The 25,898-nt window shown below is 33.8% G+C and overlaps 1 protein-coding gene across 6 annotated transcripts in view; it reads right to left on the reverse strand.

Annotated features, from left to right (window-relative positions):
- Positions 1 to 25,898, reverse strand: part of DACH2 (dachshund family transcription factor 2) — a 676,255-nt gene that overhangs the window by 423,315 nt on the left and 227,042 nt on the right. For 3 of the 6 annotated variants that reach the window (XM_037989462.2, XM_037989461.2, XM_037989463.2), the window contains exon 2: positions 19,487 to 19,525. The exons of the other annotated variants lie outside the window; for them this stretch is intronic. In XM_037989462.2, the coding sequence (XP_037845390.1) occupies positions 19,487 to 19,525 (39 nt within the window). The remainder of the gene's footprint in view (positions 1 to 19,486; positions 19,526 to 25,898) is intronic. 6 annotated transcript variants of the gene reach the window in all.

Here is a 25,898-nt window from a genome sequence, read left to right on the forward strand (position 1 = left end):
AATGGCATGGAATCTATATATTTCTTTGGGCAGTGTGACCCTTTTAATGATACTGATACTTCCAATCCATGAGTATGGAATATTTTTCATTTATTTGTGTCATTTCTAATTTATTTCAGTAGTGTTTTGTGGTTCACCTTGTAGAGGTATTACACCTCCTTGGTTACCTGTATTCCTAGGTATTTCATTTTATTTATGACTATTGAAAATGGGATTACGTTCCTGATTTCACTCTCAGCCTGGAAGTTATTGATGTGTAGAAATCCTACTGATTTTAGTAAACTGAATTTGTATCCTGACACTTAAGTTGTTCTTCAGTTCTAGGAGCCTTTTAGCTGACTCTTTAGAGTTTTCAATGTATAAAATTATATCATAAGTGAAGGGAGATAGTTTGATTTCTTCTTTTTCTATTTGGATAGATCCTGTTCCTTTCTCTCGTCTGATTGTTCTGGTTAAAACTTCCTCCACTATGTTGAATAGAAGTGATGAGAGTGGACATCCTTGTTTTATTCTGGTTCTCAAGGGGAATGCTTATAGCTTTTCCTAATTCAGTATGATACTGCCTGTGGGTTTGTCATAGATGGCTCTTTTATTTTTAGATATGCTCCTTCAATGCCTAGACTGTTGAGAGTTTTCATCAAAAAGTAATGTTGGATTTTATCTAAAGCTTTTTGTGCATCTATTGAGATGATCATGTAGTTTTTGTGTTTAATTCTGTTTATGTGGTGAATCACATTTCTTGATGTGTATACGTTGAACCAACCTTGCATCTCAGGAATAAAGCCTACTTTATTGTGGTAAATTAACTTTCTGATGTGCTGCCAAATTCAATTTATTAGTATTTTGTGGAGGATTTTTTCATCTATGTTCATCAGGGGCATTAGTCTGAAGTTGTTTGCTTTTCATTTGTCTGTTTGTTTGTTTTTGTAATTGCCTCACTAGTTTAACTACCTTTCACTTACTTGTTAGCCAGTTAAATGTAACTGCTTGTTGATACCCATTCATGAATAATGTAATAAATATTCTCGTGTCACTTTTGCCTATTTATGCAACATCCAGGAAACTCCATTCTTTCTGTTTTTTAAAGCAAACATTAATTTCATTTGAAATATAATATATATATGTGCCAAATAGTTTGTTGCATCACATAAATTATCCCAAATGTCTAAAATAACTTCATTAATTATGTACAATTTTACTAAAGCTACTGAACACTTGGAAAGAATCTACTTTTATGAGAGAGTGAAATTGCTTAGAAGAAAATACTGTAATATATTAGAAAATTATTTTATCCAAATGGGGTTATATGTTAGAGATCATCATTATAAATCACAGAGGATGTTCATGTAACCTTTCAGTTACGATTCATTTGTGATACTGCCCTTTTTACATATCTCAACCAAAAGCAAAATATATTCCTAAAATGTGCACTTAGAGTCTCAGTTGCTTCCAATGGCAGTTTCAAACACATCAATAGTAAAAGAAGGTTGGCCCAAGTAGGGATGATGGCCATGTAAATAAATAAATTGCAAATATAAAACACTTTCCTAAGCACAGAGCACTTTATTGAGTCGATGAACCGAAGTAAATTATGTGCAAAAGACAAGCAAGAATGTCTCATATAGAAGTTCTTATGTTATTTATTGTGACTACAAAACTCTTCGGACACCCCTGGGCTGTATTTCCTAAACTTGGTTCTGAACACTTTATCAACATGATGTTTTATATATTATATCTTAAAGGAAGTCAGAAAGGATATACAGTCTTATAAATGAATGATATTGCTTATTTCATTTTTAAAAATCTTTATCATTTTCATAAGATTGCTTAATATCCTAGTTTTTTCAAAGGTTTGGCATTAAAAGCAAAAATATTCTTTCATAGCTTATAAGCAAAAGACCTTTCACTATTAGTTAGCAGCTTGAAAATATCAAATTTTTCAAAAGAAATACTCTTTTATCAGGAAGGCTTTTCTATAATAATGAAACGACTAGCATCAATTAAATACATTTAAAATTTTTCAGATTACTTAGCACTTAATTTAAAATGATATTTTGTTCTATTTCATAAAACGTAATTGATGTTCTTTGAAAACACTAGGAGCATTAATACTGAATATAAATTGGAAGGCATATTAATTCTGAGTCAACTATAATACTTGATGACTTTCCAATGACAATAATAAAATTACAACTAATTATCATAACCTAATATTTATTTAGCACTTACTATATGTCAGGAAAAGATGAGTAAGTCAGAGTCTTACCCTCAAAGAACTTACAATATAATAGGGATCATAATGTAAACACATATGCAATCATGGGACTGGGTAGTACATGAGAAGTGCAAAAAAAAGTAGTTAATGTAGGATGCTATATGGTTGCAGGGAAGGAAGGTGATCATTGATACCCTGAAACATCATAAAAAGTTTCGTGGGAAAGCGGTAGCTGTACTGAAAGGTATAATTTCAAAATGCAGAGACAAAGGGAAAAAAAGACATTTATAATGATGAGAATAATAATAATAATAAAATAGCTACCATTAATTAAGTGTTAATTCTATGTCCAACATTGGGATAAAGATAAGTATTTTATATGTGTTAACTCATTTAATCCCACCCAATAAGGTAGGTACTCATTCTTTCTCCATTTTATGGATGAAGAGACTGAAGTTAAATTACTTTCCCACAGTTACAGAAATATCAAGTTCACCCAAATTAAACTCGGTTTCTAGCTGCTTATAGGCATCACCAAGTAAATAAAAACAGATTCCCATTATCTGACACCTCAAAATAAAGATTCCTTCCCAATTCTACAATTTCTGTCCCCATTCCTTCAGTTTACCTGGTATGTAGAAATCATCTTTAACTCTTCTGTCACAATCCACATCAAATCTGTGACCAAGCCATGGGAGTTCTGCCTTTGCAGTTTCTCTCAAATTTACTTTATTCTCTTTATTAACACAGCCATTATACATAATCACCCAAACCCTTAACCACCTTTGTTTATCTTAGCATCCAAACTCTCCAGTAATCTATGTATTGGTTTAGCATGCATTTATTGTGTCTCAAACAACATGCTGAGCAATGGGAATACAAAGATGGATAAAGCATGCCTCACATACTCAAAGAATCTAGTTGATAGGCATATATAGAACGATGAGTAGATTTAGCAAGATGCAGGGCTGAGGTATGGGGAGAAGGGGAACAGAAGTGTGTTTCAGATAGAGAGACAGTATATGTGAAATTCTGAATGTGAGAGAGAAAATGGAATGTTCAAAGACACCAAGGTAATTGAATTGATAATGAGTAGGGAGAAAATAGCTTAAGATTTAAAAGATTAACCAGGTGGGCAGGGGTTAGATAAAATGCTACAGGGTAGCATTTCTTATTTTTCTCAACCTCAGCACTATTGACACCTTAGACTGGATCATTCTTCACTTTATTGGAACTTTCCTGTGCATGATAGGATGTTTATTAGCATTCCTGGCTGCTACCCACTAGATGCCATAGCACCACCACCACCCATTGTGACAACCAAAAAGGCCTCCAAACATTGCCAAATATCTCACAGGAGCAAAAATCACCTCTGGTTGAGAACCCCTGGCATAGGACCTTGTAAGCCATGTTAAGATATTTTAATTTTATTCTAAGAGCAAGAGGGGCAGTGGTGTGTAGCACTGTTAAGGAAGGACTAATTCTCAAGATTAGTCAAGAATGGAGACAGAGAAGCAAATCAGGTGAGTAAGCAATATGTAAGTGTTATTTTTCTTGTTCTGCAGTGCTACCATTTCAGTATTAAGTGGGAAAGTGTTCTTTAGTATTCCCATCATATGCCATAATTATTTCTAGCTCTCTGCCTTTGGCCATGTGGGCTCTTAAAATCTAGAGTAACAGTTTTCTGATTATTCAAATCTCCCAAATTGACTTAAGTTCTGAATTTGGATAATCTTATGTCCTGACTTATTATCCTCTACAAAACCATTTCAGCTTACTTTTTCTCTTACCACAAGTAATTCTTATGTCTGTGGTCTATATATCATACAATATCACACTTTCTTTAGTACTTTGGGATTATTTCATGGTTTATTCAGGCTCACAGTTGGTATCTTTGTGAACTAAATTATAAACTCCTACAAAACAGAAACAATGTGTTCTACATGTTATATATTTTATACATCACAGAGTAAAATGTTTGTCAAGAACAGGTATCATTTTAATTAAATTCAGAATCAAGCATTATGTATCAAAATGTATAACGTTTGTACCCTTCGACTGAGCAATTATTCTAATAGAACTCCATTATGGAAGTGGAGAGGAAAACAAATATAAAATTAATAACTGAAACATCCATTATAGCAAAATGTTGGAGAAAACATGTTTTCTTTAATAAAGAAAATGAAAAACATGTATACTTATGTTAACAAACCTGCCCGTTCTGCACATGTATCTCAGAACATAATGTATAATAAAAAAACAAAATACAATTACAAACTATTTTAAAAATGAAAAAAAGAAAATGAAAAATAAAGTATTAGTGTCTAGTACAAAAAAAGAAACAAGTTCTATTGTGCGTTTACCCACTATCTAGAGTAAGAATCAGAATTAAACTTAACTTATTTTCTTATACGAGTAAAGGTAAATCATTCTTACATTTAATGGTAAACCCCATTTTCTTAACTGTTAACTAGGAACAAATTTTGCTGATTCCTTACATAGTTGGGGCTCCTAAATTAAGGATTTTATATCCCTTACACCACTTTGTAGGGAATGTATCAATAAAAAGTATGACCAGAGAGCCTACTTTATATAATTGGTTATGTGATGTTCTTAAGGAAATGAGTACTATGGATTATTATCCTTACAAAAGCTGAAATTATGTAAGAAATAAGTATTTAGAAAAATCCTCAGACATATTTTTAAAAACCTCATGTATAAAGACTAGGTGAACTTTGATGTACATGGTTATATTCCACTTATGTCATTTAAACGTGGTAGTTTCGGTATTTTATATTTAATATTTCAAATACTTGATGTTTCTACAACCCCTTATACATTACAGTACAATTCCGCTGGAAAGAACCTCAAAACATATTGTCTAGACTTTTGGTTCAATCAAATAAGTGACTGAATAATCCAGAAATCATTCTTTGTTTTATTTTTTATTTTTTAGACAGAGTCTCACTCTGTCACCCAGGCTGGAGTGCAGTGGTTCACTGGCACGATCTCAGCTCACTGCACCCTCTGCCTGTGGGGTTTAAGTGATTCTCATGCCTCAACCTGACAGTAGCTGGGATTACAAGCTTGTACCACCACACCTGGCTAACTTTTTGTATTTTTAGTAGGGATGGAGTTTCACCACGTTGGCCAGGCTGGTCTCCAACTCCTGACCTTAGGTGATCCACCCGCCTCGGCCTCCCGAAGTGCTGGAATTACAGGCATGAGTCACCACATCCGGCCAAGAAACCCTTCAAAAGCTCCAAATATTAAAGGTTTCTATTATTTGATAAATTGACAAGAGAGGAGGTTTACTGTATTTCCAATATTTTAAATAACCTCTAATCGAGCATGGTGGCTCACATCTGTAATTCCAGCACTTGGGGAGGCCAAGGTGGCCAGATTACTTGAGGTCGGGAGTTTGAGACCAGCCTGGTCAACATGGTGAAACCCCGTCTTAATTAAAAATACAAAAAATTAGCCAGGCGTGGTGGTGCATGCCTGTAATCCCGACTACCCCAGAGGCTGAGGCAGCAGAATCGCTTGAACCTGGGAGGCGAAGGTTGCAGTGAGCCGAAATCGCATCACTGTACTCCAGCCTGGGTGACAGAGTGAGACTGTCTATCAAAAAAGAAAATAATAATAATAATCTATAATCGAAAAACTGATTAGATTATTGCTTCTAAGAAATTGCAACATATTACTCCTCAGCCTACTGAATACATTAAAGCCATTCTAGAATATCTAGTCACAAATTTATTCCACTTATAAAGTCCTCAACACTAAAATCTTATTTTTTAAATCATCTTTTAAGGAGTTAAAAGCAAGGTCAAGATTTCCTGCACTCCCTCTCTCCTTCTCCCACCTACTATATAAGGATATTATTATTCACCATAATTTTAAACAACCTAACAGCTTATGAGAGGCATTACAGAATTTCTTTGAAGGGTTAGGTGACCAAAACAAATCTGTCCAATTTCAGCTACTAAATGTGCTTACTAGTTTAGCAGAGGTTTTTTTTTTTTTTTTTTTTTTTTTTTTTTTTTTTTTAACCAGAGACATTGCCAGCTTTTATTTTGTCAAGTGATTCCAAAATCTAGACAATGCTTCCCCCCTGTTTTAAACAAGAGCTAATGTATTAAGATAGGAGTAGATCGTCTTGTATGTCATGTTGGAAACTTTTCACAGGCATCCTCAAGCTCCTAATATAAAAGTAACCAAGGGGTGCCAATGATGAAAGACTCTGTTGCCATGGTGTCATCTTATAAATCATCAATTATTGTCTGTTATTATGAACGTGACAACCACATACTGTCATAAAAGGATTTGCATTTTAGTCTAGTTTTAAGATTTTTTTCCAGCATCATTTGCTTTGTAAAAGAAATGTCATGACAACCGCAGAACACTTAAGCTCGTTATCGAGTAATTCGGTATTCATTTGGACTTTGTCAGTTTGGCATTTCGGCATCTCAACCTCTTTTACATTATTGAGTAGTTTATCTTTACGGTTCATAAATATATTTCTAAGCATGAGTATATAGCATAATAAGCTAAACCTAACAGAAGCAATGGGAATTTTTGGTTGCTATGACAACCTAAACTGATCAATTTTCTGTCACTGTTTTTAAAGAGGCACTCTCCTGTGGCCATAAATACTAATTACAAACGCAAGCCATTTGCTAACATGTTCAGTTTACAGATTAAAGCCGTTCATGCCTAATTTATCATTTAACTTGTCCTCCCACATTTGTAGTGTGGTACAGAATGAATAATAACTTCACTTGTTTACAACATTTTCAACTTAATGTCACTAATTATTTTTGCAGTTGCTGGAATTTAGCTGTGCTGCTACAAGTTCAGTAAACTCAATAAATTTGTAAAATACAAGGAAAGATTCCTAAATGTAATTTATGGATTAAGGTTGAAATATTCACTTAAAACTCCTTCCCATAACTGGTCATTTAAAAGAAGATGGTTATATTTTACTTAATCAAGTTGCAAAATTGTCAAGAACATACTTGCAAGAGTGTCCATCTATTCATTTCAATCAAATAAAGAACTAACATATTTGGTTGAAAGCTGTAGTGAATAATTTAAATGAAAGTACCAGTTAATACTATGAATGAGCAGTCTAGCTTTTGAAAGAAAGCAGTAGTTTCAGGTGTGGGGTCAGAGAATAATAATAAATCCATCAGGCAGTAAAGTCATAGTGTTGTATAGTCTAATATTAGCCCTCCCTTTCTCACTGAAACACATATTCTATATAAGCCTTAAAGTCTGCATTTTTTTGAGGAAGAGAGATAAAGACGGGGAGAAAATTGCTATTTCAGAGTGTGAATAAGAGCAATACCACAAAATTAACTATCATTAGAGAATTTCTGACTCTGACCAACACCTGTGGAAAATGTTAGGACACCATTATCCCATAAAGAGGTTTTTTTCTAACTAAAACATTTCTGTTTTCTAGCATTCGTGAATTACATAATGGACAAAGGTATGCTAGTATATATAATTATGATTTAAATATTAAGAAAGGAAAGACCCCCTAAACTGATCTTGACCATTGTCTCACTAATCCCAAAGCCTAGAATTTGATTGAAATATTTTTGCAATTTCCAAAGCTAAATGGGTTCTTCCTGGACTTCAAATATTAACCTAGCATTTCCAGGGAGGATGACAACTTCTCACACTCAAATACAATAAACATGCTCCAGTTGATTCTCCGTAAAGAGAAGCTAGAAACTGAAAAGTTTACCTCTGGGAATACGTACAGAATACATTGTTTTGTGGGCAATTGGGCAAAACGGGGACACGACGGCCCTATTACTATCTGCAAACTATTCTCACCAAAATATATTGCTTAACAGGGCCTAACTTGCCACCCCTATCAAAGCTTCACTCTGTCTTCAATTTTATAAAAGAGATCCTTTCCATAACTCCTGATAATACGAATTATACATCCAAAGAAAGTAAAAATCCTTTAGTGGATCTCCTGTGGTTGCACAAGAAGGAGTGACAAAGTGCTTCCAACTGCTTCTCAACCCAGCAGCTGTAGCCTCAACACTCTAGGGCTCCAAGGGCCTCCTGACAGCCTGTGCTCACAGGTGCTCCTCTTCTTCTAGCACCAGCTCAGTGACTCTGCAGCAGGAATTTTACATCACCACAGAATTGAGGTGAAAGCTTCAGTGCCCTTATTTCAAAGGAAAATCTGGTCAGCTTGAAGCAATGAAAACTAATCAGAATGCAACCAGCCATTCGCTGGGAGCACATGCTCAGCAAAACAAAGGCTAGAATCAAAAGTTTGGGGGCTTTTTTTGCATGTATATAGCCATTTCAGCTGTATGTTTCCGCATGCATTTGTTATATGGACTTCTAATATCAAAAGTAATTTATAAAATGTCATAAACTGCTATACCATACTTGGTGAAAAATAGAAAATAACGTATTAGTAATATAATTGAATTGCTCAATAAATATTTATTGAATATTGAAACCTAAATGCCAGGAAAATATGCTAGATACCAAAGAGACAATGGTTAGCAAAACAAAGGCATGGTCCCAACCTTTACAGTGCTTAGGAAATTTGCATTGCATTGTGCATTTTCAAAGAATTCTGATAAGTTTTGGTTTTGTTCGTTTTTGCGCTTCATAACAACCCCGGAAGAGAAATCCCTAGGTTCATTTTATAGATTAAAAAAAGAGAGACTTCTAGATGTTAAGTGATTTGGTTGTGATCATAGAGCTAAGAGATGTTCCAGTGAGGGACTGAACACAAGACTTCCAATGACAAATTTCAGCCTCTTACCACTCGAACAGCATTTCCTAAAGTGCATTTTATGGAATACTAGTTTGCAGAACAAAAACTACTTTAATCAAAAAAGATTGGAACACCTTCTATATAATATCTTTTCTTATAGAATCACAAAGCAAATTAACAGACTATAGGCTCCAAGAAGACCTGCAGTAAACAAGTTTGTTTACCTTTATTTAATCCCGTATTTCCCAAATTTATTTGACCCCAAAACCTTCCCTGAGTAAAATAAAATGAGCCCATATTGACTCAGAAACTGAAGATTAAGTAGCATATTGGGATGTGGGATAAGGGGACAGGTTTCAGTTAAGACATGCATCTCGGAGTTACATAGCACATTTCTAAATCTATGCACGAAAATTAAGGTGTGTGACTGTGGAAAACTATGAGGCTTTTCGTTCTTTTCTTGCTGCTGAATGTTATAAGAGTAATGGACAAATTCATATGGTGAGAGAATAAGACTTATGTGCATTACCAGGATGATGGAAAATTAGGAGACAAACAAGAAAATGAAATCAAGAGAGACTCTCTGACCCTCTTTTTTGGCCACCTCTAGCACTTTCTTAGGATTGAGCGGATCAAGAATTCTCCTAACCACTACTTGAAGAAATGGCTTCTGACTCTAGGACTGGAGCAGAAAATATACAAGATGAGTCTGGAACATCTAGTGCAAGATAGTAAGGAAGTGTATGAAAAAATCCACAATGTTGGGGGCATGTGATAGGTACACAGGAGCCTACTGAAAGAGCTCCCAGTGACCAAAACTGGAACAATTTAAGCAATAAAATATTGTAGTACTGGATTATAACCCAAAGCATAAAATAAACACCTAGAAGTCTACGCTGATATAAATAAGTAATTGAATAAATACATAAATGTGAGAGAAAAGGCATATCTCCCATTTAGAAGAATTCCAAATAATTTTGTACAGCGACTGCTTTCCAAAGACTTCCAAAGAGTATACTATAGAAAGAACGAAAAAAAAGAGAAGGTAACCCTTACAGTAGAAAAACCTGGCAGATACTTCCTGAGCCCCGTGATCAAGGTCAACCTCAACAGTAATAAGTCAAAAGAATAGTATATACCCTTGACATGATGTGATGAAAATGGCATTTTGCCTCTGTGGTATTTCTCCCAAAAACACATAACCCAAATTTAATCGTGGAAAAAGCATCAGGTAAACCCCAATTGAGGGACATCCTACAAATGCAAATACCACTACTCCTCAAAACTATCAAGGTCATTGAAAACAAGGAGAGAAACTGCTACAGCTGAGAGGAGTTTTAGGCAACCTGAGGATTAAATAAAGTGTAGTGGCCTACATTTTGGAACAGAAAAGAAATATTACAGAAAAACCGAACAAATATGAGTAAAGTATAAATTTAGTTAACAGTGTATCAGTACTAGTTCATTAGTTGGGACATATTGATTCAGTAATTATAAGATGTTAACAACAGATGAAACTGGCTACGGGGTGAATGGGAACTCTCAGTGTAGTATTTGCTTTCTTTGTGTATTTTATTTTTAAAATTGTCCTAAAAATAAAAGTGTATTTAAAAACACACACATTGCCTTTAACCACTTCTGTGCTGAATCCAAGGTTATTAAAAAGTGCTTTACCCTATATTAATTGTATCTAATTTAGTTCCAAAATTCAGAGAGTGATTTTTGAAGACAAAGAGCTGGACAGTCATAAACTATGTAAAGCACAATGTTATTTTAATGCCACTAAAAAGTAAAATATAGTCATCGTTCCATATCCCAGGGGAATTGGTTCCAGGTCCCCCAAAGATACAAAAATCTATGGATGCTCAAGTCCCTTATGTAAAGTGACATAGTATTTGCATATAACCTGTGCCCATCCTTCTATGTGCTCCAAATCATCTCTAAATTACTTATAATACCTAAAACAATGTAAATTCTATGTAATTTGTTGTATACTGAATCTTTATTTGTATTTGTTTTTATTGCTGTCTTGCTACTTTTATTATTTGTTTATTTTTTATTTTTGAAATATGTTCAATACAAGGATGCAGAACCATAGATACTGAGGGCTGCCTCTATGTATACACCATCTTTAAATGGGATGTGTCAGTCAGATGTTCCAAATCCCCTCACTTTATGTTCTGAATATAGTGGGTGCTATAATGCCAAATATAATTGATGATAAAAAACAAAAAACACTACCTTCTTTATACCTAACATGTCAGAAACATTAATATGTGATTTAGTGGGTATTTGTAAAACTTGCAGCATAAAGCATATAACATCACCATTTTTGTAATTTAGACTAGTTTCATTTTAAAGCAACAAAACAATACAGAGATGTTGATAAACTATGTTATGCTAATATACTGTTTGGCTAGGACTAGCCAGCTAAAAGGAAAATGTCCAAATTGAAATAAAAATGTTCAATAAAATGTAAAGCATGGCTACTGTTATTAACAGGCTTCAATGTTTTATATGTTTTAATAGCTTTTGCACGCTTTTGCACGTTTTTTAAAACATCTGGAACACTGTCTCAGATGATACAGTATTTTGTATCATAAATCGTGAATATCACTTACATAAATCTATTGATTGAGCTACGCATTTTTTACATCTCACCTTTCTAATGGATTTATTTTAAAATAATTTCACATTGTATTGCTGATTCCTTTTACACTTGCCCTCTTTTGAACATTAACATTAGTTTAAAAACAAAAATTCCAACTATAGCCTAAAATAACAACAGATCTTTAGAGTCCTCATATGCTGGGAGACGAACCCATTGAGCAATTGAATTCTTTGTATTGAAAACTCAGTGTTATCAAAAACAGAAAGCAGGACATGTCTTTAGGGCATGTTGCCATGGAACATAATTCCTTCAAGGACTACAAACCATAATAGTCCTATTTCTTAACATTATTTTTGTAGCATTCATCAAGATGTATTACAAACCCTACCAATTTAAGGACAATGCCTTGCCTTTTCAAATGCATTCATACTGGGTCTTAGAATCAACTCCATTTTAGAAACTAATTAGTTACACTGACAAACTTTTAAGAATAGGGCTATACAATTTTAGAAAATGTCACCACTCTTTTGTAAATTAATGATATGTTCTCCATTGCACAATAATAGGTGGTTATGAGCCTTTCATCTTTATCCTGTCTCAGTCATTTAGTTACATCTACCCTGTGCCCTCCAGAGAAATTCATGGTCTGTCACCCTACTCATTGGTGTATAGATTTATGGATATTTTAGCAGTCCCTTCATTTTCACATCACTAGGCAACTCTTTGGAGTTTAAAAGAAAGGACAGGCTTCACCTGAACATTCAGATAAGTATCCTCCAATTTCAAAAGTCTATTTTCTTTCTGTAATCCCACTTTGCTTTCATTTTTAAAGAAACACACAGCCTGAGACACCTTTGTATTATTAAATGTACATGCAAAACATTACATTATTATGCTACACGTGGCTAAGAAATTTTAGTATTCACAGGATTATGGTAATTAAGTCTTCCTTCACATTGGGTGATGTGACACTTGCTTGACTATAATGTCACTCCACTTAAAGTCTGTGTAAACAACATTATCTTAGTCACTCTGCATTACATTTCCAACTGTGAGAAATATTACAAGGTCAGAGTGGACAAGAATGTAAGTAATCCCAAAGAAACAGCATGTAAATGACTTGCTCATGGTTCAAACTGGGTTTTAAGTAATAAAAGAAAATATTTTATAGTAATGTTATAGTATTATTATCTAGATGCCATCCTTGGCAAAGCACATGGGCATTCTTGAAGTCGGTGGTCAAGAGAAATGTGTCCATGGTTTTGATGTTTTTTTGGATAAAAGATAACAAGTTTTGTTCGCCAAGGCTTCGTTCAGACTAACAAAAGTGGGGATACTCAATAAGGAGTAGTTGATGGAATGACTGCAATTGGTTTTGCCAATAGAAATCTATCAATGTCTCAAATACATATAGCATTTCTGAATAATGCAGGTGATAAAGGCCATATGACAGTGTCCATATTTCCTCCTTTCTTGTTTTTTAATAAATACTGAGCAACTGCAATATATTTTTTAAGGAGAGTATTAATTTCCCAATAGTCTTGTCAGTTACTTGGTGAACTATGTCCAAGAAGTGTTGTCTTGAAAATGTTCTGACCTACATCTTTGAAACTGGATTAAAGATTTTGAGATAGCTTGTGTTTTAAGTGATTTATTTCATGTTTATGTTTTTAAAAAGTTAGATAACCCTGTTGAATCTCCACATAGGATAAGTAGGATGTGGGCAGAAATACTATAGATTATCTCGGCAGAGATTTTGATTCTCTTAAGTAGTGGAAGCAACACAATAAAATAGTGGTTTCCAGAGTATGCTTAAACTAAAAACAGGATGCCAATTAGCAAAACTAGCAATGAAAGGTCTTAAATATGGACCTCACAGTCCGTTAACAAACAGGCCCAAAACAACTTATGTTGGATTCTCTAGGCTTATTGTTACATTTGGACAATTAGGTATATGCATGCAAATTGTATTAATCTGAAGATAATTTGAACAAAGTGTGTGAACCACAATTTTCTTGTAATACCTGGTGTTGAAACTCTGTAGGAGGTCAATTCACTTTCTAGGAATGCTATAGTCAAAACATTTTCCCAGGACTATTTATAGAAAGAAAGGTCTCTAAGAACGGCTTCATCACAAGAGATTAACTGATTTATATTTTGTTTGCCAGAACTGCCACCTTCCATAAGTAGAAGCTTTGCTCATAACCAGTGTTCAATGTCCTCGCATGTTAAGCTTTCTTTTCAAAAGTCATTGAAAATAACAGATATTCTGTGCTAACAAGAGGATGTGTGTGTGTGTGTGTGTGTGTGTGTGTGTGTGTAGCATATTTGCAACTCCGAGAGTTTAAATAAAATCAGTTTCTACTGATTCCCTTTTCTACTTTAATCTCCTATGATATTAGACAGTTTGGTTTCTAACTCAGTGGTCTTTCCCATACACATAGAATCTAAGAAAAACTGAAAGTTCTGTGTTAAACCTCAGGATAAAGATCCAGATCTTTCAAATAAAAAGTATCTCTCCAAACACAAAATCTAATTACTTACCCCCTTATTCAAAAAGAAATAAAGGGGGCACATGTCTCAGGACCTCCTGAGGTTGTTTCATGGGTTTGTGTCCTTAAAAAAAAGAAAAGAGAAGAAAGAAACAATATACAGAGTAGTCAACCTGAGTCCTCTCTCTAAGTAGTTATGTGTAGCACCATAAAAATACTGCTGGAATCAAACATTAAGTGAGCTGAAAATCTTGAATATTTTCTTCTGAATCAGAAACGTGCATAAAAAGAGCTTGAAAGCAAATACGAAGTCATAACAAATAGTTGTTGAGCTTTCATTGTTTTTTATTTCAGCATTTAGAATGTGATGCTTTGAAATGGGAAAAACTGAACATGAATTCAAAATCATGTGTCCTATCTTCTCTTCCACCATCCACCCCTAACTGTCCTTGAATTAGAGGAAATGTAAATGTAATGAAGGTAAAGTTATGATCTTATTAACTGAGCCAGAGAGTGTGTTACAACAATTTTCACAAATTGACCAAATTCAATTTTCTCTTTATGCTTTATGCACAATAAGTAAATTATAGCTTCAAGGAAAAGGGAAGATATGTATCATAGATCAAAGCATATACTATTTATCTAAGAGATTGTTTAGTCTAATACTGTAACTTAAAAGATGCAGCAACTGAGGTCCAAAACCACAGATTTATGTGCAGAGTTGAGTCCATGGACTTATGACTCTTTTTTTGTCCCCAGAGCTCTTCCTGCTGTACCATGCTGTCTCATCAAATGGAAGTTTATGGGAAAGTGCTTGTAACCTAGAAAATGCTTTACAAATTTAAAATAGTATCTTTAATTCTTATCTTAATTACATATGTTTTAAGATGAAGAATAATGACAAAAGTAGTATCTGTAAACATTGTTATCTGTGCTAAGTGATCAGAATCAATATTTAATATGTATGTGTGTAATCATAAGAGAATAAAAAGAATTATTTTTTCTTCAAACAGATCGTTCATAAAAAAATATCTACTATGCTGGTAATAATGTGAGGAAACGGGACCTCTTGTATATTGTTGGCAGGAGGGTAAATCAAAACAGCTTTGGAGAACAATTTGGCAATAATTATTAAAGTGGAAGACATATATAGTTCACAACCTAAAACTTGCACTTCTAGGCTTATATCCTAGAGAAATATTCCCATATGGGTGCAAGACATATCCATTGCAGCATGGTTTCCAACAAAAAATTGGAAACAACCTAATTATCGACTTATGGATATAGGAAAGAATTATCAAATTGTGTTATACAAGGTAGTATAATGGACAATTAAAAAAGAGTGAACTATATTTGAATGTATCAATATGGATGAATCTCAAAAACATAATGTAAAAATTCTTAAAAAGAGTAGTATGATATCACACCGGTTCAATACATCTTAAAACACAAAAATTTTAAAAAACACAAAAATCAATTCTGCATGTTGTTTGTGTATAAATACACACAAAATTTTAAAAAGACACAGTAATGATACACACTGGTTTTAGGATTAGTGGTCATCTTTCATTTGTGGAATAAAAAGGATATTATTGTTAGTCATAATATTAATGTTTCACAGATACAAATGTTTTTCAGATACAATTTTTTTAAACTGTGGATTAAGTGTAGCAAAATGTAGCCCTGAATATTGATCCACAAGTTTTTCTCAGTATTTCCTGCTGTTCCCTTTTATTGCTTCCTGCTCTATCTGAACTATTTTATAATTAATCTTGCTAATGTATTACACTACCAAAATGATGCTACCAAACTTGATTTCTGAATAGAAATGTCATTTTTCAATAAGTAATTTTATATATAATAGTAAATGAGGTGTTTTTCTAATTAGTCTGATTCCATTTGGCTGGTTATAAAATATATTGGTCCAAAGCAGATGAGCTTTGAAACTAGACCGCTTTGATTTAGTTGCTGTCTCTGGTATTTATAGGCTGTATGACCTTGGGTAAATCATTTAACTTTCTCTGTGACTCAGTATCATCAACTGTAAGACAACGATTATAATTGTAGCACCTATCTTACAGATTTGTTATGATGATTAAAAAAACTAATATATGAAAAATCACCTGAACTCATGTTTGATAAATGTTAGATATTATTATGTCCTGGCAAAAAAAGAGGACTAATTATTCATCAATATTTTATCCTGAATTATCTTATTTATAGGTCTATGCTGGTCAAATGCATCAAATAATCACTCATTTCTTAAATTCTCTGAGTTTGAGGACTAACCACTTAACTAAAGATCCTTAATTATTAGAGTTTTAGTAAATAAGTTTCATTAATTAGTATGTTTAAACAGATTGCGTCCCAATCATGTAACAGATTACTTGTGGTCAAAACTAGCTGATGATCTGGAAAGGGCAGCACGGTCTACCCAAATTTTATTTAAGTAAACATCAGCTATTTTGCACATTGTCATATGTGTTGACCAGTTACCCAACAATTTCTCATCTTTCATATGTGTTTGTGTTAAATCTGCAACTAGAATAATTTGTCAAGGAATGAGGATTTTTCTAGTTTATTCAGGATTTGAGATTATGTCTTCAATTCTTTCTCTTTCTTTTTTTACTTTTCTTTTTTAAAGTTCTCGACTTTCTCATCAGAAATGAAAATGTTAAATTCACCATCCTCACTAAGGATTTATGGTACAGATCATTGTGACCATTAAAGCAGGTTTAACAGTGAGGTGTTTTTCTTTCTCTTTTTCTTTCTTCTTTTTTTTTTTTTTCTAGAGAGATTGGAATTTAATTGTTTCCTTTTTAGACAAATATGCTTTTGGATTGTCAGTGATGAAAGGGGCATACAGATGTCAAAAGCACTGTAGCACAGTGGGATTATGTGCTAAGGTCCATGGCGGGACAGACAAACAAGCAAAGTCTCAGATCAGTCAAACAGTTACCTTTTAATAAAATCTCAGATGACCAACTTTGTTTTATCTTTGCCAATGCCTATCAAAAGTTCAAATGAAGTTTTGTTGTGTTAACTGCTTACATTTCTTTTATTTCTTATTTTAACCATTTGTAAAAATAAAAGAATTTCGCTAGATGGAATTGGGAATTTGTTTAAAGGCAAGCCAATTTAAAATAAAACAACACATGTTATACACATGGCTTTTTTCTTATTAAAACAAAATAAATTGGACTTTAAATAGAAGCCTTAATTATGTTATGTGATGAGAACTATACTTAAGTATTATTTTCTGGACATGGCAGTAATAATCTGTTTCATACTGCATTTCACTGATAACATGAAAGCAAAAAATAATAATTGAATTTTAATTTTCAAATCACTTGAAGGAAAAATTAGATTGCCTATTTTGAAGAAGTAAAAAATAAAACTCACACAGCGCATAACCACCATTTTGAGTACCAGAATAATTATTCGTAAGCACTCCACTGGTTATTTATTCACCTTATATGAACTTTCCTTGATCAAAGGCTTTAGGTGCATTTATAACAAACTGTGATTCTTTCTGTAATGCAATACCTTGAGGACTCACAATTTAGAGCAGAGGTCGCAAACTGACAGCCCATGGGCTAGATCCTGACCCCAGATGGATTTTGTTTTGCCTGCGCAGTGTTGCTTTTTTTTTCTGTTTTGCTTTTTATGGAGTTAGTTGCCAACATTTAAGAATTGGAGAATTTCATGTAAAAATCTTAATTCCCAGCTTCTTTTAAAAAGTCGGATCTTAACAACACTGAGCCTGCATTCACACATGGTAATAATCAGCCAAACAGTAATAGCCACCACTTTGGAAAAGAATATATGCTCCCTAGTTCACCATAGTCCCCACCACTCTATATCGCTTATAGTCTTTCATTTGTGTTACCAGCCTTGCCTCAGTAGGCATTAGAGTTTGCGACTCTCCTGGTTTCTCTATAGTTTATGTGAACGACTTGGTACACATATTTTCAATAACACTTCATGGTTTTTCTCTGATTGCAATAAGTGTAAAAATAGTATTATATATATGTACATATGAAATGTATATTTTGACAATCCAGAAGTAAATCCATATAAACTACTGTTATACTTAATGAACAAAAAACTTGACTTAATTTGCTTGTCATTTTACTAGAAAATCAAAAATAAAGTGAAAGCCATTTTCAATGCCTAAATTCAATTGCATTCATATCAAATCGGAAACACTTTCCATATCCAAGCCTAGACTCAAAACTTAATCCATTTACTATTTTACAGTTAAACTCAGTCATTAATAAAATCTAGTGGGTTTTAGTCTTCCCAGCATTGATATCATTGTCTAATAGAAAGTTTGGCACTTAAGGAGGCACATCCACTGCTTCAGGTCACTTGGGTATTATTTAGTGTGCATAACATGTAAAACTAACTTTTAATATAGAAAATGTCACAGATACTAGAAACACCACCATAGTGATGTTTTATTTTGTATGTTGAAAACCCAGGATAAATCCATGGTGTAGTCCTCATCTCCCCTACAGCTCTATGATATTTTTCTTGTAGAAAATATGGATAAAGCCTGCATCAAGGGCAGCCCTAAAGAAAGGGGCAAAAAATATCACCAAAAGGTAATGTAACCCGAGAAAGAAGTGTGGAAGAGAAGTGGGGCACTACTGACAGGAACTATCAAAATATATTTTAGGAACATGAGTTCCCCTACTTTGCCCTTGTCTCTGAGTCACTGTGTGTTCTTTTCACCACTACAAATTAAAATGTCTGAGGCCTGGAACAATATGTTATCTCTGATTGCCCTTTTACTAAGATTTTCATAGATATTTTAAGAGGTTTCACGTATAAATCTTCTTAGACTTCCAAATATTTATTTAAAATATATTATTAGAAGAAAAGGATTTTAAAGGTTTTAGAACTTCTAACATGCCTACAACACATATCTGTGCCTAATGCTTAGAATGACCTAAAAGATTAGAAAGCCAGATTCTTTTCCATTATCATTGTAGCACACTTAATAGCCTGTGCTGCCCTGCAAAAGTGAATGTACCTTCCTAAGCATTCCAGAACAAAGGGGCGGGTGGACATCTGAATAATTTCTCCATTATTTTACATAGGTATCCTAGTTTTTGTGTCAGTGATGTTCACTCAACCCCAACCAACTTTGCAGCCTTTCTCTAACTTCTGCTTTAGAACCTCCAACTGGATGGATGGGTTGTAATTCACTCTTTGGATTTCATTTTTTCTTATGAACTGAGGATTAAGCAAGATTCAGCATTTGCTGCTGAAAATTTTAAATGGCTCTACTTTCCTACCTCAGTGAGTACAGTACAGGGAACAAGATTATGAAAGTGTGGCTGAATCTGTACAGGCTCCAGGACATTCTCAGGAATTTGATTTTTAAAAAATAAATACATAAATACCTGTTAACAGCTTGTTTTCTTGTCATTTGCCTCTTCCTTCTAAAAGGAGAGTGTAGCAGAAAATAAATAAATAAAACTGGTTAATTGAGAGTTCTGGTTAGTTAGCTTCCAATTAATCAAGGCTTTATTATATTTCATAAAACATCTTCCTAAATTCTGCAGAAATTTTAGATAGGTTACACACAATGAAACACCAGCAGGGAAGAGCACATAGAAGGTAAGGAAGCCTGAATTGCTATTAGTGTTTTAAATATATGAATAATGTTAGCACATTTCTAGTATAATCCCCAATGACTAAAGAATAAGGTGAAATGTCATGTGGTTTAGGGCTTTTCCATATATAAAGGCAAGGAAATAAGGTTATAGATTTCTGTTGAAGAAAGTGGCCTTGGGTCGTAACAATTCCCAAAAAAATTCAGCAATATTGTATCTCTTCCCTCTCTCTCAAGAGCCTTCCTTCCCATCCCATTAGGTATTCCAACATTTTGGAGGGAAATATCCCGTTCTAATTTTTTCTCATCTTTTATTTGGCCAACAAGATGATGAAAGTAAGCCAATATCAATGTTGTGCTTATTTCCTAAACATGGAGCCATTGATCTCCAACAGATCACTATATACATTTTTCTGGAGCATACGGAATTATCTTACATCTTCCTCACAAGGGTTACACATGCGCATTCACACACACAGTCACACACACACACACACACACACAGTCATACATCCACACAAAAGAAATTAAACACATACAAAAGAGATCCATTTTAAAAAATACATAATTAGCCTTGTTAACAAAATAATTATTCTTTCCAGCAGTGCAGTAACCCCCAGTGTTCTCCAATCCTTTAATAAAGAACAATGAAATCTCAAAAGACATGCAAAAAAAACTATGAGGACTATAATGTGGTTCTTTTAACCCTTACTGTACTTCTTAGTAATACAGAAACGGGAACCTTCCCACAAGGCTCACTACAAATATATGTGGTTAGTTCATCATCTTTTTGTTGAACAAAAACAAAAATATTATCTTTTTGTTTCTGTTTTTTTTTTTTTTTTTTTTTTTTTTTTTTGCTTTTGAAAAACGGCCGCTTCTCTGCTCAAAGTCTGTAGAGAGATTTCTAAAAAAAAAAAAAATGAAAATATATCTGGGGTTGCTGGGGAGAGGAGGTAAGAGTGAAGCTGAGCCTTTTTTCACCTACTCTTACATTCTGTCACTTCACTGTCAGAACTATTTGGTTTTGCTTTACAACTCACTCACCCAACCTCTTCTGAGGTGACACTTTTCTTAAATAAAATATAATCATACACACCAAGTCAGTGATAATGCATCCTTCCTTATTATAATGGGCTATATATGACTGGATTTGAGGGCATTTTTTCAATTTTACCAAAGATCCCTCATTTTTTTAAAAAAATAAAGCTTTCTAAGCTCAACAAACCTTTTTTGGTCATCACTATACATGTAAATATAATTATACTAATCCTCACCAAAATCAAAATCATTTACTTCTCCCATGGCATGAGTTTCATAGGTTAGTTAAATTTAGACTCTGAAATCATTGACTACAGAAACATTGTTAGAATTATTCAATGAATATATAAACATGCATGAGTTAACTGTCCTTTTATTGACAACTTAAAAATTACTTAGAAAATTAGGAGTTTACCTTGATATTTGAAAATTTCTCATTTATCTTTTCCAATGTAAGGAATGTACTTTACAACAGTGCTTAACAAACTAGCTATAACTCTAGGGCTTTAAGGCCTACAAGTTTAATAGATGTATTTCATTTTTGACATTCTAAGTAAAATATGACTTCTATACTTCTGAATTAGTTCTTTTAGTGATGTTAATTAATTCATTTTAGTTTTCCTTATACCATTTTGGAAAACTTTATTGAACAAGCAGATGATGATACTAATATTATCAGCTCAGTATAGAATAGGTTATAACGTGAAAAAAAAATCATCTGAGTTCCCTGGAGTTGGCCCAAAATGTTTTGTATTCCTTCTATTTCCTCTTTGTCTACTAAAGTCTTCTTTTTGCTGCCCCTCCCTACTTCTGATTCTGGCTATGAAACAAAAGTCATGATGAAAAGGCCTGAAATTTACTAAAATGTGTCCTTGTGGCTGATATATACATATGTTCACATTCTTATAAAGTCAGTAACAAAACAGGGGTTACACACAGTCAAGAACGTTGTGGCAGATACAATACACAATATACAACTACCACCAACAGAACTATTAGCAGCTGAGGTTTTGCAACATACGGTGGTAAGTAGTGAGGGTTCTCTATACAACTCACCAGTTCCGATCATCATCATGATTTTACCTCATTAGGACATTGATTAACCTTACTGTAGAGAGAGCCTTCCCCTATGCACAAGTTATGACTAGAAGGTGATTCTACTCTGGCTGAGACCCAAGAAGTTAATAATGGAGAGCTAGCTTTATTTAGAATTAGTCAAGGTCATTTTTACCCTGTACCACTGATAAATAAATTTTCATACTTTGATTCTTCCAACTTTGGGCATGTGAATGTGAAGCTCAACGAAGTTAATGACAGTGATTGCTACCGAGTGTGCTCATCCTTGATTGGAGTCGGTTTAATATAAGAATCAGAGATACGATATTCTCACTTTTGAAACCTAAATTTAGCCCACAGAATCTCATTTAATAATATAGAGAAACAGCATGCAAGACACATGACAAGAGACAATAAAATACCACATAATAGAGAGTCCAGTTAAAATGTCAGGCTCATTTAATTTAAGTATTTAGGTCCTTTTTATGATAAATTTAAAAATCACTATCTAATATCACATATTATGCTCAGCCTCTGGTGTGAAGTAAACTAAAGAGATTGTTCCTTTCACTGATTCTTCAAACGAAGGAAAGTACTTCAAACAAAGCATTTTAAAGATACAGTAAACTTTTGGAAGTATCTACTGCAATGGATTTCAAACTGGATTCTAAAGAACTTCAGTGAAACTACTAATGTATAGTAGAAGGAAAAATAAAGGGAGCAATTCTCTTATATCCTTTCATTAGTGCAGCTCTTCCTTTTCCTATGTGTTATAATGGGGGTGCCTGAACTGCTTTGGTTAACTACCTACCACCATCACCATTTAACAGATGAGGAAATTCTCCCCTGAGATGTTCGATTATTTGGCCAAAGTCACAGAGGAAGTTAGTGTCAGATCTCCCAATATACTGACCTGAATGACAGCTACTACCCCTACATTTTTAATCCTGCTTCCTCTACTGTATGTTAGATAACCACTTTTTTAATATCCTCCCAAAGACTGTCATATCTGTTTTATCCTCATGGGAACATAATAAGGTTGATAAACACTACATACATCTTTAGATAGTTGAAGAGACAAGATTTGTGGCTCCCTTGATCTCTAAGCCAGTGATCTTTCTGTACAGATCAAAAATCAAAACATTTTATGTAAAATCTTAATTTCAATGTGCTTATACACTTTTGGTGGGAATGTAAATTAGTTCAGCTATGGAAAGCACTTTGGGGATTTCTCAAAGAACTTAAAAAAGTACTACCATTTGACCCAGGAATCTCATTACTGGGCACATACCAAAGGAAAATAAATTTTTCTACCAAAAATACAGATGAACTCATATGTTCATCACAGCACTACTCATAATAGCAAAGACATGGAATCAACCTAAGTGCCTATCAACAAGGAATTGGATAAAGAAAATGTGGTACATGTATTCATGGAATATTACACAGCCATAAAAAAGAACAAAATCATGTCCTTTGCAGCAACATGGAAGCAGCTGGAGGCCATTATCCTAAGAGAATTAACACAGGGACAGAAAACCAAATACTGCATCTTCTCACTTACAAGTGGGAGCTAAACACTAGGTACACATGGACATAAAGATAGCAACAATAGACACTGGGGACTACTAGAAGTAGGGGAGAGGAAAGAGGAGCAAGGGCTGAAAAATTGCCTATTAGGTACTATGTTCTCTACCTGAGTGACAGGATCATTCATACCTCAAACCTCAGCAACACGCAATATGCCCACGTAACAAACCTGCACATGTACCTCCGAAATCTAAAATAATGTACCCCCGAATCTTAAATAAAAGTTGAAATTTGTATTAAAAAGAGAGATCTGGCAATACTGGTTCCACACTCTTACTGGTTTGGCATAACCAGATGAAGTAGATTAGCAATGGCTCCCCCATAGAAAAAGTATGCACTCTACTGTTCCCCACAGTTCCCACAATTTTGTATGACCTTATACCTGGCTCTCTTAATGAATTTATGTTATTTCCAAGGTCTCAGGCAGAATATGAATTTTATGGCTGCTATTTTAAGGGTTACAGGTGTAATTTACCCAAATATTAATCAATTTCCCTAAAGAAAGTATGGGATTTCTGAAAACTTCCATGTATGTGTAAGGTATTGACTGAAGGTGTACTAAGAGTGTTAAATCATCTGTCTACCTAAAAAAAGTCATATGTACTTTTATTAATGAAGAAAGACAAGCCTTTGAACTTTGAAGTTTACATCCATATTTATAGAAGAGCACCTAAAGCAAACAGCATCAGATAAAAATAGATTAAATAAGAAACAAACTCTGATTACACTCACAGATACAATATCATTCAGAGTAGAAGCTATATATTTAAAACTCCAAAAGATCAATAAAAATGTTCCCTATGCTTTGAAATGGCAGTCAGCTGTTGACATATACTGCCATATTTGGGGGACTACTAAATTAGGTTTCAGCTGCCCCTTACACAGGTAACATCTTTTTGTCATGCAATTTATTTTTCTGGCCCAATACAATAAATAAAATGTTTATTTTCTAATGAAATGTAATAAATAAATAAAGTATAAGTCAAGCAATGCCTTCCCACCTCCTATCAGACATCATCAGTAGGTGGTAAATTGCCAATAAATATGTGCGGGTAAAACTTTTAAAAGTTATATTTGGAGACATGATCAAATCATGTTAAATGTTGCATTTCCACTGTTGGAACTTTTACAGGTCTTTCCTCACTCTTAGATGATAACCTTATGCATCTTACATAATAACTCTTGCTCCACAGAAGCTGGTTTAAAGCCATTTAATCCACTTTAGGAATCCTGAAAAATGTTTGGCAAATATATATATTAACAGAAAAAAACCTGAAGATATCCTTTTTTTAAAGGTATAAATTTAATAGCCTGTATATTTCAGGCCTATAAGTTTGTAGAAGGCATCCAAACAAACGCTTTGTCTGTTAAATCTCCAAATACGTGATTTTGTGAACCAAGGCCCAGACAATTAAAACTGACCATTTGCTTCCTCTCAGAACTTTTTTTTCCCGTAATTATTTGGGAATAACACAAACTTTCCTTATATTAAATATTTGCTGCTTCTGATAAATGTTGATGCACACATTTGAGTCTTTTAAAAATCAGTGAGATTTAAAGTCAGAGTCAAGAGGAAAAAGAAAACGAAATTGAATATGGGATGGGGTGGTAGTGAAGATAAATGGGCCTATGGAATTTTTTTACTTGTTTGTTTGTAGGAGATAGGGTTTTTAGTTATACATATATAAACTCTTGTATTAACGTAGAGTACCAATATAACTCAAAGAATGCAAGACCCTATGTCAATTGTCTCTGACAGATGATCCTTTATACAAACAACATTTTGTTGGTCCTGTCCGAGGAGCCTCAGCAGTTTCAATGATATTTCTCATATGCCCTACAAAAACAAAGAATGTCAAAAATAGGATTACTGTTCACAGCATCAAATGTCTTTTTCAAGGCAATATTCATTTTAAAAAATAGAATAACTTGCTCTTCTCATGGTACAACAATAAGTATTTCAATATGTGTGAAATACGAATATATGTGCTATCAAGGATGATGCCCATTAAATATCTTTAGTGGTACTGTGAATGTATCCCAAATAGTATTTTCAGTGATATTCTTCCACATATTCAAATTCAGTAAATATCAGTCACATACATAAACTTTGATTATTAGCTAATTTGCCTAAAATAATTTCTATCGTATAAAGCTTTAAACGTTAAAATTCCTCAAATCCTTCATAAATTTTAGATCACTTAATGCTATGTCATCTTCGTCTGCAATGCTTCTGTTGGAAATTTTTTATCTTTCAGTCTTGCTATTCATGTGTGTAGGTTTGGCTAGACATCATGGGTGACCTTTGAATTGCGTGCTTTGATCTGCATAGGGGTTCTAGCCTGCCTCTGGTAAGGGATTTTTCAGCACCGTTACACTATTTATATTTCATGTCTTCCAGTCGATGATCATGTCCTGCTATTGTGTGTTCAGAATGACTCACAGAAAACACTAAAGAAATGCTTCAGAAGCCAAACAAAACATTTATGGTAGATATACTTTGCAACCCTTAA

This window comes from Chlorocebus sabaeus, chromosome X (genome assembly GCF_047675955.1).
Source record: "Chlorocebus sabaeus isolate Y175 chromosome X, mChlSab1.0.hap1, whole genome shotgun sequence".
Classification (NCBI taxonomy): Eukaryota; Metazoa; Chordata; class Mammalia; order Primates; family Cercopithecidae; genus Chlorocebus; species Chlorocebus sabaeus.